At 28.7% G+C, this 14,744-nt stretch overlaps 10 protein-coding genes across 10 annotated transcripts; 3 read left to right on the top strand and 7 right to left on the bottom strand.

Annotated features, from left to right (window-relative positions):
* Positions 1–11: 11 nt before the first annotated feature.
* PNEG_01737 (hypothetical protein) lies at positions 12–303 on the top strand (the record flags this gene model as incomplete). Its single annotated transcript, XM_007875510.1, has 2 exons — positions 12–119; positions 193–303. 2 exons carry the CDS (start codon positions 12–14, stop codon positions 301–303), a joined length of 219 nt encoding a protein of 72 aa, XP_007873701.1.
* A 106-nt stretch (positions 304–409) lies between these two features.
* Positions 410–3,357, bottom strand: PNEG_01738 (hypothetical protein; the record flags this gene model as incomplete). The annotated part of the gene is made up of 11 exons (XM_007875511.1): positions 410–531; positions 579–751; positions 795–1,321; positions 1,367–1,648; positions 1,696–2,500; positions 2,549–2,667; positions 2,719–2,954; positions 3,001–3,079; positions 3,128–3,208; positions 3,261–3,280; positions 3,336–3,357. 11 exons carry the CDS (start codon positions 3,355–3,357, stop codon positions 410–412), a joined length of 2,466 nt encoding a protein of 821 aa, XP_007873702.1.
* A 130-nt stretch (positions 3,358–3,487) lies between these two features.
* On the bottom strand, positions 3,488–6,044 carry PNEG_04299 (hypothetical protein; the record flags this gene model as incomplete). The annotated part of the gene is made up of 10 exons (XM_007875512.2): positions 5,990–6,044; positions 5,257–5,949; positions 5,012–5,117; positions 4,775–4,967; positions 4,673–4,727; positions 4,580–4,630; positions 4,431–4,532; positions 4,260–4,388; positions 3,675–4,217; positions 3,488–3,611 (listed from the first exon to the last, which is right to left on the bottom strand). Exons 1-10 carry the CDS (start codon positions 6,010–6,012, stop codon positions 3,488–3,490), a joined length of 2,019 nt encoding a protein of 672 aa, XP_007873703.2. The 5' UTR covers positions 6,013–6,044.
* Positions 6,045–6,113: 69 nt separating this feature from the next.
* PNEG_04300 (hypothetical protein) lies at positions 6,114–7,777 on the bottom strand (the record flags this gene model as incomplete). The annotated part of the gene is made up of 8 exons (XM_019757818.1): positions 6,114–6,373; positions 6,418–6,487; positions 6,535–6,688; positions 6,738–6,882; positions 6,930–7,016; positions 7,067–7,150; positions 7,198–7,344; positions 7,512–7,777. 8 exons carry the CDS (start codon positions 7,775–7,777, stop codon positions 6,121–6,123), a joined length of 1,206 nt encoding a protein of 401 aa, XP_019613369.1. The 3' UTR covers positions 6,114–6,120.
* Positions 7,778–8,143: 366 nt separating this feature from the next.
* PNEG_04301 (hypothetical protein) lies at positions 8,144–9,642 on the bottom strand (the record flags this gene model as incomplete). The annotated part of the gene is made up of 9 exons (XM_019757819.1): positions 9,387–9,642; positions 9,320–9,346; positions 9,153–9,238; positions 9,044–9,100; positions 8,872–8,988; positions 8,788–8,812; positions 8,736–8,749; positions 8,573–8,689; positions 8,144–8,519 (listed from the first exon to the last, which is right to left on the bottom strand). The coding sequence occupies exons 1-9, from the start codon at positions 9,450–9,452 to the stop codon at positions 8,144–8,146; spliced, it is 885 nt and encodes a 294-aa protein (XP_019613370.1). The 5' UTR covers positions 9,453–9,642.
* Positions 9,643–9,665: 23 nt separating this feature from the next.
* Positions 9,666–10,799, top strand: PNEG_01742 (hypothetical protein; the record flags this gene model as incomplete). The annotated part of the gene is made up of 2 exons (XM_007875515.1): positions 9,666–10,155; positions 10,230–10,799. Exons 1-2 carry the CDS (start codon positions 9,694–9,696, stop codon positions 10,797–10,799), a joined length of 1,032 nt encoding a protein of 343 aa, XP_007873706.1. The 5' UTR covers positions 9,666–9,693.
* A 117-nt stretch (positions 10,800–10,916) lies between these two features.
* Positions 10,917–11,288, bottom strand: PNEG_01743 (60S ribosomal protein L39; the record flags this gene model as incomplete). Its single annotated transcript, XM_007875516.1, has 3 exons — positions 10,917–10,962; positions 11,006–11,112; positions 11,286–11,288. 3 exons carry the CDS (start codon positions 11,286–11,288, stop codon positions 10,917–10,919), a joined length of 156 nt encoding a protein of 51 aa, XP_007873707.1.
* Positions 11,289–11,333: 45 nt separating this feature from the next.
* Positions 11,334–11,847, bottom strand: PNEG_01744 (hypothetical protein; the record flags this gene model as incomplete). The annotated part of the gene is made up of 4 exons (XM_007875517.1): positions 11,334–11,347; positions 11,395–11,644; positions 11,688–11,773; positions 11,821–11,847. 3 exons carry the CDS (start codon positions 11,845–11,847, stop codon positions 11,482–11,484), a joined length of 276 nt encoding a protein of 91 aa, XP_007873708.1. The 3' UTR covers positions 11,334–11,347; positions 11,395–11,481.
* Positions 11,848–12,428: 581 nt separating this feature from the next.
* On the top strand, positions 12,429–14,269 carry PNEG_01746 (hypothetical protein). The gene has a single exon (XM_007875519.1). The coding sequence runs from the start codon at positions 12,468–12,470 to the stop codon at positions 13,017–13,019; it is 552 nt and encodes a 183-aa protein (XP_007873710.1). The 5' UTR covers positions 12,429–12,467; the 3' UTR covers positions 13,020–14,269.
* Positions 12,443–14,502, bottom strand: PNEG_01745 (hypothetical protein). The gene is made up of 9 exons (XM_007875518.1): positions 14,423–14,502; positions 14,314–14,371; positions 14,096–14,267; positions 13,905–14,051; positions 13,752–13,861; positions 13,556–13,710; positions 13,376–13,511; positions 13,190–13,329; positions 12,443–13,147 (listed from the first exon to the last, which is right to left on the bottom strand). The coding sequence occupies exons 1-9, from the start codon at positions 14,445–14,447 to the stop codon at positions 13,122–13,124; spliced, it is 969 nt and encodes a 322-aa protein (XP_007873709.1). The 5' UTR covers positions 14,448–14,502; the 3' UTR covers positions 12,443–13,121.
* Between the last annotated feature and the right edge of the window lie 242 nt (positions 14,503–14,744).

The following is a 14,744-nucleotide window of genomic DNA, read 5'->3' on the forward strand; positions in this document are numbered from 1 at the left end:
CATCTTAAAAAATGCCAGTACCGTTTGAAGCAGTGTTACCTTTTGGTATTATTATTGGTATGTTTGTTGTAACAGGAGGGCTTTTAACAGCTGTTAAACAATATCGTAATGAAGGTTATGTATGTAGTTAGTTATTAATTTATTATTATTATTATTTAATTATTAAATTTATCTAAATGTATTAAATAATAGACTCCTCGATATTCAGTTGATCGGTGGGATGAACAGATGATGGAACGAGATCGACGTTTAACAGGTTCATTACGTAAACAATCAGATGCAGCTCGAGCATCTAAGATATGAAAGATAAAAAAACATGTATATAATTTGAATATTAAATGTTAAAGATAAATGAATGTATATGTTTAAATATAATATGATTATGAATTTTAAAATATTGTAATATATTTTACATGTCATAAAATTTATTTGTTAAATGAAAAGGTTCAAAAGGATAACCTTCACCTTGATAAAATTTTGACATAGCTTCAACCCAATGAAGTCGTAATGAATGAAGCATTGCACTTGTTCCTAGTTTTTAATTAAAAGTAAAGAAAAAGTTAAGAAAAAAAGATTACCTTCCATCAAACATAAAATTACAATAGTTGAAATAAACCAGAAAGCAAAAACAAAAACTAATAAAATTGCTCCGGTAATACCAGTTTTTCTAAAAGCAATCTTTAAAGTCATAGACCATAAAACAGCACTTAATTGGTTATGTGCAAGACTTAAAGCCCAGAGTCGAAGATAACTTTATAACGTTAGTAAATAAAATAAAAAAAAAATAAAGCTACCTTGCACAATGAGATAAACAGCCCAAACAAAATTCAATAGTGTGAATAATCTGATGAATCAAAATCTCAACAAAATCAAAGTGTTCATGAACTTCAGATGATAGAGGAGTTCTGTCAGTATCGCTATCATCTAATGTAGAAGAACAACGATTCGAAACACCTTGATAACCCTGAAGAATAGCTCGACGATGTTCATATCTAAGAACAAATGGTTTTGCAAGCAATAACCAAGGAATGCATATTAAAGATATAAAAAGAAGAAATACTTGTACGTATTTCTGTCCTCGATATAAAGGTTCTTGAATTTTTCCTGGAGATAAAAACATAAAAATCAACATATTGAGAATACCAGGAGGCGTAGTTTGAGATTTAGACCAATCTACTGACCATTTATAAATAATAGTAAAGACCATATAACCAAATATGCATTGAAGAAATAAAAAAGAAGGAAGAAATTGAGTCCAAATATCTAATGGAGATTTAAAGAATATATGATTTGTTAATGAAAGCATTAGAGAAAATGTCATCTAGGAATTGTAAATCTTAAAGATAGAAAAAAAACTTAAACTCACATGAATAACTCCAAGAATAACAGACATTTTCATTTTATATGAATTTAAAAATATAAGTGCATTTTCAGACTCATGCCATGCACTATCTATACCAAATGGATAAACACCAACCTTCTTTGCTAATATAACAGTCGAATTTCCTGAAGATTCAGACCATTCCCAACCAGATTTAAACAAGCTCATCGGTTTTGAAAAAATATCATTATAAATAAGTCCTGTATACATAGAAAATATGCTCATTAGAAGTATCATATAACGTCCTTGAAATGCCATATCAAAAATCTTATAGATATATATTAGAAAATTATTATTATTAGAATAAAAAAAACCTCTCCATATTTTTTTTTTTCAAGTTTTTTCTCATTTAAACATAAATATAATGCGGCAATAAATATAAGAAATCCATGACCAAGATCCCCAAACATTACAGCGAATAAAAACGGAAATGTAACAATAGCTATAAGACCAGGATTTGCTTCTCTATAAGATGCAACACCATATGCATCAATAATTGTTTGAAATGCTTTTGTGAATTTATTAGTAGAATGAAAGGTCGGAGGTGTCTTCGACGTTTTAATCTCATTCAAAATAGATGGCATCTGAATACATGCTTGCTCTGTAACATCTCTTAAAGTATTTCGCACCAAATATAAACTATTTGTAGGACACCATCCTTCACTAATTAAACACTTGTGGTTTTGATCATATATAAATAAATTCATAATTTGATAGATTGCCCTTTCCCTTCTAACAATAGTTATCCAATTAACTATATTCTCTGCAATTATTCGTAGTTCTGCATATACAGTTTGTTTAGTATTCTTCAGAATAGACATGAGATCATCAATAGCAAGATTAGTTTCCTGTATGTGCGTACATCTTCTTGAATATCTTTCATCTATATTATATAATGTAGCACCTAAACTTTCAGAAATCTTTCGAATCTTATTATTAATTTCCTTTCCATGAGAAAATACAATAAAAACATTTTTATCAATAAGTTCATTTGTAATAGGATCATTAATAGGGTTTGCTATTTCTGTTTGATTCATGTAGAGATTTCCACGTAACATTCTCCATAAAATTCTCTCAAATGTTGCCATATGAATACGAGGAATAACACCCGTTGTAAATCTAATAAAATATAAAAATTAATTCGTATATAGTATCAATAGAAAATACCCAATGCTCATTCCCATTAAACCTTGAATATTGGTTGTATTTTGTTCCGCATCATTTTCCAATAATGGTGCCGTATCCATATCGTTAATAGATATAGATGATTCTTGAATACTATAATTCTATTATACATCAATATAAAAATCATAAAAAAACAACAACTTTCTACGCACTTTGTTAAAAAACTGTTCTGTTTCCTCGAGTACATAACGTAATTCTAATAATTCTAAATATTGTTTCTCTAATGTTCGGTAAGACTCATTTAAAGAGCAAATCCGACTCTCAAAAAAAGACGCTTTCTCAAATATTTCATCTATTTCATGGCAATTCGATGTTCTGGTCATATTATCATTATTATCCGCTGTTATAATCTTGATATCTGTTTTTTTAATTTCTTCATACAAAAATTCTATATTCTCCTTAGAAAATATCATTTTATTACACTAAAAAAATACGTAGTTGACGTTCTACTTCGTCTAATCGCCTGATCTCCTTAACAAATGCTCGTTGAAAAATATTGATATTTTCATTCAGCTAAAATCCTTTAATTTTTATCGGAAAAAAAGCATATATATATATTACGTCACAAAATTGAACAATTCCGAGGTCTCCAAGAGCAGATACTGTTAATTTCGCCACTTCTACGGGAAAATAAAACTGAACCTAAATTTCATCAATATCCACTCATTTTTCACCGTTCTTTTTCGTATATTACCATAGAAATCTCTTCTGAACCTAAAAAAACATGAATAAGACTCTAAAAAAAAACAAAATACGCCGCAAAACTTACGATAAAACGTTGAGGAAGCCATGTTTTATCTTTTTTTTTATAAAATTTATTATCGTGAGAAGCGATAACAGTAAATTAATAGTGCACGTGACTAATATAAAATATATAAAAGAAAAAAAAAGCAAAAGTATTCTATATATTAAATATAAATATTATTTTTTATTTTTTTTTTTTGATTTCTTTGGAATAAAGATAGTTCCTGCTTGAAGTTCTTTTTTTAGATCATCATTCATAGTATCAAGATGTTTTTGAGAAGAAATGAAAAACATAGCATCTCTAGTATAAAGTCAGATATTTGTATTTTTGGATTTAGATGGGAAAAATTATATAAAAAAATACCTTAATTGATCAGACAAATCCTCTATTTTTAATTTCAAGCCTTCGGAATCAAGTCGTATTTTATTATTTTCGATATTCAAATGTTCAATCCGATGCATTAATGTTGAATTCAATAACTTCTCTTCCTTCCATTCCTTTTCCATACGCCGAGCCAGCTCAGAGGATTTTTCTAGTTTTTTTCCATTTTGAGAATTTAATATTTTTAAATCATTTATTTTTTTTTGAGATTCATTAAAATTTATCTCTAATTCAGAGAATTTTTTCATTAGATTATCCATTTCCTGCTTAACTTGTTTTTCTTCTTCTGCTGCTTTTTTTGCTTTATCCATTGCTGCTGTTATCTTATTTTCGTAATAAATCCTTTGAAGCTCAAGCTGAGATGTCAAAAGATATGTATATTCTAAACTCATTGATTCTAGTTTTTTTTTCATATCTAAATAATTTTTCTCAGATACTGATTCTTCAGTATCTGGACAATAAGAAGTAGATGGAAATTTAAGTAAATTTCCATCGATTTTATTCTGAATTAACCGATGTACATAACTAAATGTTAATTGTATTAAATAACGTAGGTTTAAAAAATACCAATCATCCACATAGTCCCATATTCTTTCAGTTTCCATATCCATAACATAACAATGCCCCGTATTAATATGATGATCATAAGCATGAGCAAGATCATAACGACCACATCCGATATGTCCACAAATTAAACTAATTAAAGTAAAAAAATGCAAAAAATAGATCAAAAAAAACCATATCCATAAATTTTTTTGTAAACCACAAACACTACATTGACTATTAATTCTAGCGGCATTTAAAACATCCTTTTGCTGTGAATATCGACATACAGGACAGCTTTAGGAATTAATATTTAAATAAAACATTAACTTAAATATACTTACTTATTTTCCCCCCATTTACTTAAGCATTGACAATGAAATGTATGCTGACATCTACAAAGATCAGTAATTTTTTCTTGTAAATTATAAACATACAATATAGTTAAGAGCCCAGTTACAGATGCATCCATTCTTTCTAAACAAACAACACCTAATATCAATGTGAATAGATCAAAAACATGAAATCAAGAAAAATACATGTTGGAAGCTCACGAAGACCAAATGTTGGAGATACAATAGGTATAGTTAATGTGGAGGCTGCTTGGCACGTTTCAAATATATCAAAAACGGGCAAAAATGGATCATCTGTAGAAGACAAAAGTTCTTTTTTCGGAATTTGTTTAGATTGAAATAAAATCTGTTTAATGAAAACTGTATGACATTTTTCTGGCTATAAAACGTAAATTCAAAGGATTAACAATAAATTATTCATACCTCTGTAGAACTAAACGATTTCCCATTAAACGTATTATAGAAAGCCTTAGCATTCTTGAATTGTCTAAATTTAAGTAAAACCATATATCGATTCGGTGCACTTGTTCTTCCTATTATTAGCTTATAATCAAAGGAAAAAATATGATAAAAATAAAAAATAACAGACAAATATTTTCACTAGTCTATTATATCATAGGTCTGTTTTCTTGTATCTTTCAAAAAAATACATTTTTTTAATATCTTACCGAATAAATCTAAAATGACTAACTTGATTCTTTACATCTTCACCCACAAACCCTAAGAAATCAGAAGTTGTCATATAGCTTGGAACTGCAAGAATTGCTACAACCTTATCCTTCGACGTTAACTCCTCCCCATCCCATTCCTCCTTAGTAGATAACATTTTTCCATCTCGATAAATATGAATCACTCCAAATCCAAAATTAGCAATCCCATGTTTTTGAGTATTCATGTTATCCTCTTTAAATGGAATATATTGTGCACGCGATATTTTATCATTTAATGGAGGATTAGATGAAGTTTTTTCATCTTTAAATGATGCCTCGTTCTGTGACTTAACCTTCATTTTTTTCCCTGTTTTTTCCTCTATATCTAACCATTCAACAAAAATGTATTCAACTCGAGAATCCTCCCCCTTAATAATGTTATTTACAGGACGTTTCCCTTTGTTCAATGAAAAAATATTTGTTTGTCTTTCAAATGAATTTTCTTTTACACTCCAACTGTACTCTGCTGCACGTTTATATATATTCTGATAATATTCAAAATCCTCTGATGGCAACTGCTCAAAAATATCTGTTTTTGGTAGTTTCTTTGCTTGTTGTATTTTATATAAAAAATTTGCTGTAAATGAAGCGCCAAAAAGCCGCTCAAGATATATTTCAAGCCAAGGAGATGCTTCTGGGTAAAAACATATGCTTAAACAGTAAACACATGTGAACATTTCATCAAAAAGACATTCTCTGATGAAATCTGGTCATCGTCAGTAGCTTTGGTGTTCGAGATCCAGCCTCTAAAAAAACATAAAAAAAATACATTAATAAGAAGATTAAGAAATGATATTAAATATGTTGTTCCCGAAGGAATATTTATATAGAATCTTTTTTTATACGCCAAAGCCAAATATCGCAAAGCTTATCCATAGGAATAGCTAAGATAGGGTGTACAGCCTTAATTTGATCAGTAGCAAAAACTGATTGTTCTATGAGATGATCATGGTACCAGTTAAATACAGATTCTCCTAATGCGGTATCTTTTTTATCATTTTCTGAATAAAAATAAACGTTTTGAATAACAGAAAGACCTGAAATACAATAACATGTATGATATTGATCAGGGTATCTATATTAAATTAATCAAAATAAAGAAAAGTTAAGATATTTTACTTTTCCGGCTTATCTCTAAGTCCACCAGTTTTATATTGACAACATGTAAGAATAAACCTTCGTAAAGCATCTATTTTATAACTTATTGAAATACAAAATAATCTTTTATAAAAATACTCTTATCGACTAACGGAGTTCTAACATCTTCTATTACGCTAGAGAGAATTGCCCAACATCCTCCAATCCACCACGAATAACAACCATCTACTAATTTATTCGTTCGTCCAGAAAATCCTCCTTCTACTGATGATTGACGCAACGCTAACCATCTCTATTTTATAATTAGTATATCTTAGATATTTTTATTCTAAACCGCATGCCATTAATTTTGATATATTAAGATATTGATCAAATATCATACTTGGTTTTCCAATCATAGTTAACGACGCTAATACACAAAATGCATAACCACCATGTGCTTCTGCCCCTGGGAATCCTGATAATCCCCCTTCATATGTTTGACATCTTTTTATATATTAAAATTATTAATTTGTTATCTTATTTTAAGTCACCTAGAAAGCCATACTGCTGTTCCTTCAATTAATTCGGGCGTCATAAGATTCAATAAAGACGCTACTGATAACGCACAATATACTGCGCTAAATATAGTTCTTTTAATCAATCCTTATTTTATATATTATATGTTTACCGTGCATCTTTTTCGCCACCTTCGTGTATCAAAAAACTCCCATCTGACTGTTTCAATCGCATTATCCAGCAATAAAGACTAGAACTGAAGCAATATTATGGAATGTTTACTATGAAATGAGGAAAACTGACCGGTTAATTATATTATATGCTGCTTCACTCCCAACAATACAGAGAGCCATAACAGCTGCATAGGTAGGCGCTAAATGAGCAATTTGACCATGACCACCACTAAACCCCCCTGATTCAAGTTGAAGTACTGAAATTGACTGTATAGTTCTGTATAATTTGTTAAACACCTATAACACAATATATATATATTCTAGTAATATATAATCAAATGCATATAATCCACTAAATAGACGCATATAACCCAATAATTCATAAAATATATGTTTCAATTCCTTTTAGAAAATATCTTCAATAGATAATTCTCTATATCTTACCTTTCTCTATATTCCTCAACTGATTGCCCCAATAACGCATACGCGCAAAGTGTCCAATAAATAATCCAAGGACGAGATGCATCTAAAGCTAAATATGACTTTGGAAGGGGCTTAGTTAAAATATTTAAAAGATATTCAATATGAGTTTTTTGATTAAGTTGGGAATTAACTTTGTCCGTTAAGTAAGGTAAACATATTTGTTCAGTTTGATCCTGAAGTACTGAAGTTTCCGTCTGAATAGTGTCAGGTAATATCAATGGATGCATATATAAGATAATTAATCAGAAGAATGTCAATTTCAAAAATTATATGGTAATATTATGAATTATGTGTTATATATTTAGAAAAGAATTGAACCAAAGGTTCGTGAGTGGACATGTTAGGACAGCCGGGTGTTCATTGAATTTAGAGGTTAACATGGATGTTGAGGTTAAAATTGAAATATGAAAAGCTAAATAGAAGAGTATATGATTAGAATTATCAAAGTAATAGTTGTTTAGCTAATGTATATATATAAGAGTTTTTAAAAAAGATTTCCAATAAATTTGAAGAGAATTACAGCTAGTAATATCTTTAATAAATAATATTTTTTGTAAAATTTTTTTGATATAATTGAATAATCTAAAAAATAGTTAATTGCTATGTAAAGTTATATTTTTTTTAGATACTTGGTCAAAAACAAGTAAAAGAATACCACCACCAGGACCTAAACGAACGACTTTTGGTAAAAACCCTTTATACAATGCAAAAAATCCTTCTTCTTTATAAATTGTCCATAAAGAAGGAATAGCCCAATTGTATTTAGGTTTCTGACCAGATAACTTTGGTGTATTTTGAATTCGAGATTTTACCACATCAAAAGGTGTATTTAACAATGTTCCAGAAATGCCACCCAGTGTACCCGCCAAAAAATTTTTAAATCGTTCATCCATTTTCCATTCAAGTTTATTAAGTTTCTCTCTGACAGAAAAAATCACGCTAAAATATCCAGCATTCCATGTAATATGTCTAATTCATAAATGATCAACTTTATTCATTCTAATATTTGCAATTATTCTTACCGAAACATAGTTGCTTCCAATCCATTATAAAGCGCAAATAATCCTTCATCTCGTGAAACTTTTATTAAACAATCAAAAGCTCCCTTGTATTTTGATGCATTTGCTTTGCTTTGAAGCCTGAATCCTATATAAATATTCTTATAAAGTATAAAAGAAAAAATACCGAATTTTAATGAGCTAATTATTGTCAAAACAATCATTATAAAAAAAAATACCTCAAAAGGAACCACTATAAATGATCTTTAAAAGAGGAATATTAATAATATTTTTCATGTATATTTTTTTATATATAGACGTACTCGGTAGCTCCTGCTGTTGCACCCGTTATTAAGCTTAATCCTTGATTCATTTTCTCCATCCCAAAAAAATTACGATAAAATAATCCCCAATGCTCATTTGCTGCAAATTTCGTCGCTCTATATAAAAAAATAAATTAATAATTCTTTTCTTTTAAAAAATCTCATTTAATACCTTTTTGGTGCTTCCATTAAAATAGGCGGCAAGATTCCTCTATATAACCGGAAAACACTATTCCATTTTTCCATTAATAAAGCTTCTTATCCTTTTCTATCCCTTTTACCCTTCTTTTTTAAGAATAGATATCAAGCAATCTTTCATTCCTTGATATTCCGCTTTCCCCACGTTCAATTGAAACCGGGTTTTCACCTTTTCTATTTAATTCAATATATAAAATGACTCATTCATTTGAAATGAATGAATCTTGGTTTCTTTTTTCTTTTTTCCTACCACATCTAAAGGATACATTAAAAAAATCTAAAAAGTAAGACAAAAGTAATGAAAAAGAGAGTTATGCCTCAGAAATTCCTGCTACTGCTCCTGCAACAAATGTCACTGAGAAAGGTACAGTCGAAGTTGTCATTTTCTTAGAAAAAAAAGAAAATAGAATTTGGCAAGATCTAATTTATATAATTTATCTTAAAACCTTACCCTAACCCTTTCATATTATCAAAATTTAGGGGGTAAGGGTTAAACATTGGGTTAGGTGATTGTTTTGTAGGGTTAGGGTTATATTTCTTTTACCTATTTTTAATCTCCAAGACGTAAGATAATTTGAAGAACCAATATTTTCTTGAAAGGTCGATATTTTCTCCGATTTTCTGATGAAAAAGGAAGAAACTATAAATGAAAAAGACGATTTAAAGTGTATTCCAAAAAACGCTATTGAAAAAGCTTATAAAAGGCCTTTAATTAAGAAAAAAAGAATACCTCATGTCTTGGAAGAAGATACATATCAAGCAACATTAAGCGAAATTATTAAAAGAGATTTTTTTCCAGATCTCTTAGAAAATGATTCTAAAGATATACTTTCTTCGTTATGTAATCCAAACCTTTCGCTGGATGAATTTCAAGCAACATATACCTCAGAAGATAATGCATCTTTTACAGATATTTTAGAGCGACAGAATGAACGACAACGAGATGCCTATCGTTGGCTTTGGGATAATAGAAATAAAATTGATAGCAAACGTGTTAAGGAAGCAGAACGACGTCAAATATCATCAGAAAATAATATTATAAGTATTGAAGAACGACCAGCTCAACCAGAAGCATGGCCTTTTAATGTAATTAAGAAGTTTTTGATTTTTATTTTTTCTATTTAAGTAAGAGATTGACTAACATATGTATATTTTTATAGCCTATGAACACATTGATGTTTACACCAGAAACAGATTATACAAAACCTAAATCTTTACCTTCTAATGGAGAAAAATCGATTGTATATCATGCAACGAGAATGCCATTGGAAAGTCAGGAATATATTGCATCACCATCGTTTTCAGCAATTGATAAAGAGCCTGAAGTAGCAGGATGGACTTTTGTCGACGAAGCACCTACGCCTTCACCAGAAATCTTGAAAAAATCACGAAAACTAGGCAAAGAAATGGAATCAAGCTCTATAGGAATACCAGAAACACCTGGACGGGCTTTTAAGATGCCAGATATTCCTGCAAGAGAGATATTACATCATCGAATAACAGAGCAAATTAAAAAGAAAAAACGTGCAAAAACACCTGCTGCATTTCTAAAGGAAATACCCAAATTTTCAAGTAGTCCTGACTTAAGGAAGGTCATGCTTACCCCTGGAGGCCGATTTCTTCTTGCTGCAACTCAGAGACATGCAAGTGCAATCAGGAATGATTTAAAAACACCTCGAATGAGTCTTTTAAATAATGTAACAACAAATATAACACCAAGAGCAACATAAAAACATATATTAGACAAATTAATAAAACATTCTTTATTATTAAAATAATGGCTCAAAAATGCTTATTATCTAAGTTAAAAAATGAACCAGTCAGAATCATTTAAGTTTTTAAATGACTTAGATATTTAATTTAGTTCGGCGCCAGTGTTTTCTTTTAGCATTACTAACAATATTTAACATCAAGAATGATTTTATTTGAAACATACTATCTAATTCGATTATTCGTTCGTAAACGAATCCATTGAGGAATTGGTCGATTTTGTCGTTGAGCACGAGCAAGTATAATTTTTCTTCGAAAAGTTTTATGCGATGACTATATTTAATATTAGTTTAGAAACACAAATATTATTATAATTTAGTGATAATCTATTTTTCACTATTATTTTCAAAATTCATCCTTTTTTCTCCTTTAAAAACCAAATACCATGTTTTTCCGACGTAAGAATTCGATTTTCTTATAAAATATTGCAAAACTCTTTAACTTACCATTCTTTTTTTAAATAAATATTTAAAGATAAAAAGTGACGACGGATTTTTCATCTTTAAACCTAACATCCATTACCCTAACCCTATTCATACAGCCCTGTTATTTTACCTTTGCCCTTACCCTATATCTAAAACAACTGCAAAAACTCCTAAAAATACACAACTTAATACAAAAATATAACTCTTTAATAAATATTTAATCGTCCTTAGTAATCCCAAATCTATCCATCACCTCTACAACTCTACAACGTTCTTGATCTGCAATCTTTCCCATTAATCCCAATGCAACATCTCGTATCTCATTATATGTATGAAGAAGTACAATATGTTGCTTCACTGTGCTCGTTGCATCTGGATTTCTAAAGAATTCAACCATTTTCTCCAAAAAACACAAAAAATTACTTTAATGTTGCCTGAAGCGTTTTTTGTTTTTCTGTAAGCTCATTCAACCTTGCTTCTAAAGATAGAACCTTATTTTCTAACGTTTTCTATAAAAATATTCACTTTATCTTCTTTAAACTCCCTTTCTATTTACCAAATTTAATGAATCGCACTCCATCATATAATTTTAGGAGGTTAAAAGGTTATCACGATATCTCCAAGTCTCTTAATAAAATATACAAATAATATTATATTATTAATAAATACATGTAATAATTTTTATTTTTACTGTAAATCATAACAATATATTTAAATATAATTACTTTATATCTTAATAAAGATATAAACCATAAAAAAACTTTAATTCAAAATCAAAAAAAATATATAACTTTAGACAAAGTTCTTGATAGAACCTATCAAAATCTATTATTTTATTTAGTATTATAAGATAACTTAAAGACTAATAATGTATTTTAAAAGACTTAATCAAATTAATTTAACTAATCTTTTATAAATTAAAAATTAAAAATCAAATATAAATAAATATAGAAGATTTTATAAAATACATTTAAAATATAAGATATAGAGGAAAATAGTATAATATTTTTAGTTGATAACAAGAATATTAGGTATTATATGTTGATAAATCAAATGAGGAAAAGTCTAGTTTTTAGTATGTTCTAGTACCTTCTAGCATTTTTTCGATTATATATATGAAGTCAGAATAATAACATAAAATTATTATAAATATTTATATATTTATAAAGTAATATCACGAATAATTAGTATTTGAGAGTCTCAATGATATTCCCCAGGATGCTTGAAACAACATTTTTCCCGACAGATTTGGGGCGATTCATTCATAGTACATTTGATGAGCCCTTGTTTTATTTTAAGGAAAATTTAGCTGATAGGACTTTATCACCAAGGATTGATATGTCAGAATCAGCTAAAGAATATTGTGTTGAAGTAGAATTACCGGGATTGAAAAAAGAAGAAATTATAATTGAATTTGTTGATCAAAAAACAATTGTAGTTCAGGGACATATTGAGCGACTAAACTGTAATAAATCAAATGGTGATGGGCCGATAGTGGAGGAGATAGTAGATGAAGAACCTAAATCTAAAAGCAAATCTACATCACTTAAAGTTTGTGAAAAAAATGTATTAAAAAAGTCGCCTCGTGTTACTTATTGGTATAAAGAACGAGCTTTTGGTGAATTTAGTCGTAAAATCTGTTTCCCAACAAATGTTGATAGAGATCATGTCAAGGCGACTTTAGAAAACGGAATATTGAAGATTACAGTTCCTAAATCAGCTTGTTCAGTTACTAGAAGGATTGCTATTGATTAAATTTTTATAATGTTTTTTGGTTTTGTAGTTTTTGTGTTTTTTTTTGCAATTTAGAATCGATTATAATTTTTAGTAATTAGAGTATATTTTTATGTAGATTTTCTATATTTGATAAATAGGTCCAGCACCTAAATTTATTGAGTATTTTAATAGAATATTTAAATATATACATATTTCACCATCAAAAAAGAACAAATTTTGAATTGGTCTTTCTTGTTTGCTCAAGACATTTAGAATATCTTGAGCCAAGATGCCTCCAATAACTGATGCAACAGGTGACCATTTACAATTGGCCTTTTTTGCTAAATTACTATGTTTATGTTCATGATAATGTTTAAGTAAAAAAATATACTTACACAAGTACATTATTTTCCAAAATATCTTCAGATAATCCAAATTGTGAGTTTATTTCTTTAATTAGAGAAAGATATTGTGTTATCTCTTCAGAATTAGAGGGAAAATGAGAAAATTTCTGCTGAAATTTCCATAGTCCTTTGATTTTATAAGACAAAATAAAAATTAAATACTTATTTTACCTATTATCCCCGGAAGAAGAGGAGAAACCTTCTTTTTACGTTTTTGCGTTAGTGTTTCTCCATATTTATGATGAATAATTTCCGAAAGAGGATAATAATGTTCCGTAGATTGAATTCTTACACTTTCTTTGAGTCTTCCTGACATTTTCTTTTCTCTAAAATATTAAAAAATATCTATACAAGTTATAAATAATACATGCTATATGTATGTTTAATCAGATCCGAAAAAATATATCCATAAAATCCATACATAGCACAGCTATAAAATGCAACTTTGTATTTCCTACATATTGTATTTAAACGCATCTTCTTGCATAAACTAATCGTCTAACTCATAATATATATTTACCATTAAATCTAATTCTAATTCACAACTAATAACAATATCGAACGATGAAAAGTAATCATCCGGGACCTCATAAATGTTTGTAGTGTTTGCAATAAGCTTTACTGACGAATTAAACTTTTTTAATACATTCGATACTGCTTCTGCGTACTATATATCAGTTAATTCCCCCATTTTAAACCCTTTGAAATTACTGTTTTCCCTATGTCAGTGACATTGATACAGAAATGTGCATTTGACTCAATATTCTTGATTTTTTCTCCGTCCAAAAGCGTTAAACTGCCAATACCCGCTAAAACAAGATTTTTACCTATTTCTTCCGCCAATTCGCGAACACCAACAAGAAGAACATGAGAATTGCTTATACTAACGCTATGAGATCCTATTTAACTACATTTCTTTCTTTTTTTACCTTGTTTGTGCGTCAATTCCCCATAAACGTATTTGACGGTCATATATGTTAATTTCGTCTAGAAAAAAGGTCAAATTGAAACTTATTTATAAAATATAAAGATTAAGACCCTGCGAAATGGTTTTTTTAGTCATTTATTTTGGAAAAAAACTAAGAATAAATGGCTTTTTAGTAAAAATCTTGAAAATTTGCTTGACTTCAGGAAAAATTAACGTTCAATCAACGTCAAAAAAAAAAGCTTAAAAATATTTAATTTAAAAGTGACAGGAATAAAGTTTTTTTTAGTAAAATAGATAGTTAAATAATAAATTCGAAGATATTTGAACATGAGTCCTTTTTTTTTGGAGAAAAAAGGATGATTTTTGAGTGTTTTTTTCTTTTCAAGAAAACATATGGTAAAAATATATTTTTTGAGTATTTAAGGGGCTAAT

This window comes from Pneumocystis murina, assembly GCF_000349005.2.
Source record: "Pneumocystis murina B123 chromosome Unknown supercont1.8, whole genome shotgun sequence".
In the NCBI taxonomy this organism is placed as follows: domain Eukaryota; kingdom Fungi; phylum Ascomycota; class Pneumocystomycetes; order Pneumocystales; family Pneumocystaceae; genus Pneumocystis; species Pneumocystis murina.

Coding starts and splice junctions, on each gene's coding strand:
- PNEG_01745 (XM_007875518.1), bottom strand. CDS start 14,447: ATGACTAAAAAAACCATTTCGCAGG. Junction 14,268..14,313: donor GGAATTGACGCACAAACAAG/GTAAAAAAAGAA, acceptor TCATAGCGTTAG/TATAAGCAATTCTCATGTTC. Junction 13,512..13,555: donor TCTTCTTCCGGGGATAATAG/GTAAAATAAGTA, acceptor ATAAAATCAAAG/GACTATGGAAATTTCAGCAG.
- PNEG_01746 (XM_007875519.1), top strand. CDS start 12,468: ATGATATTCCCCAGGATGCTTGAAACAACATTTTTCCCGACAGATTTG.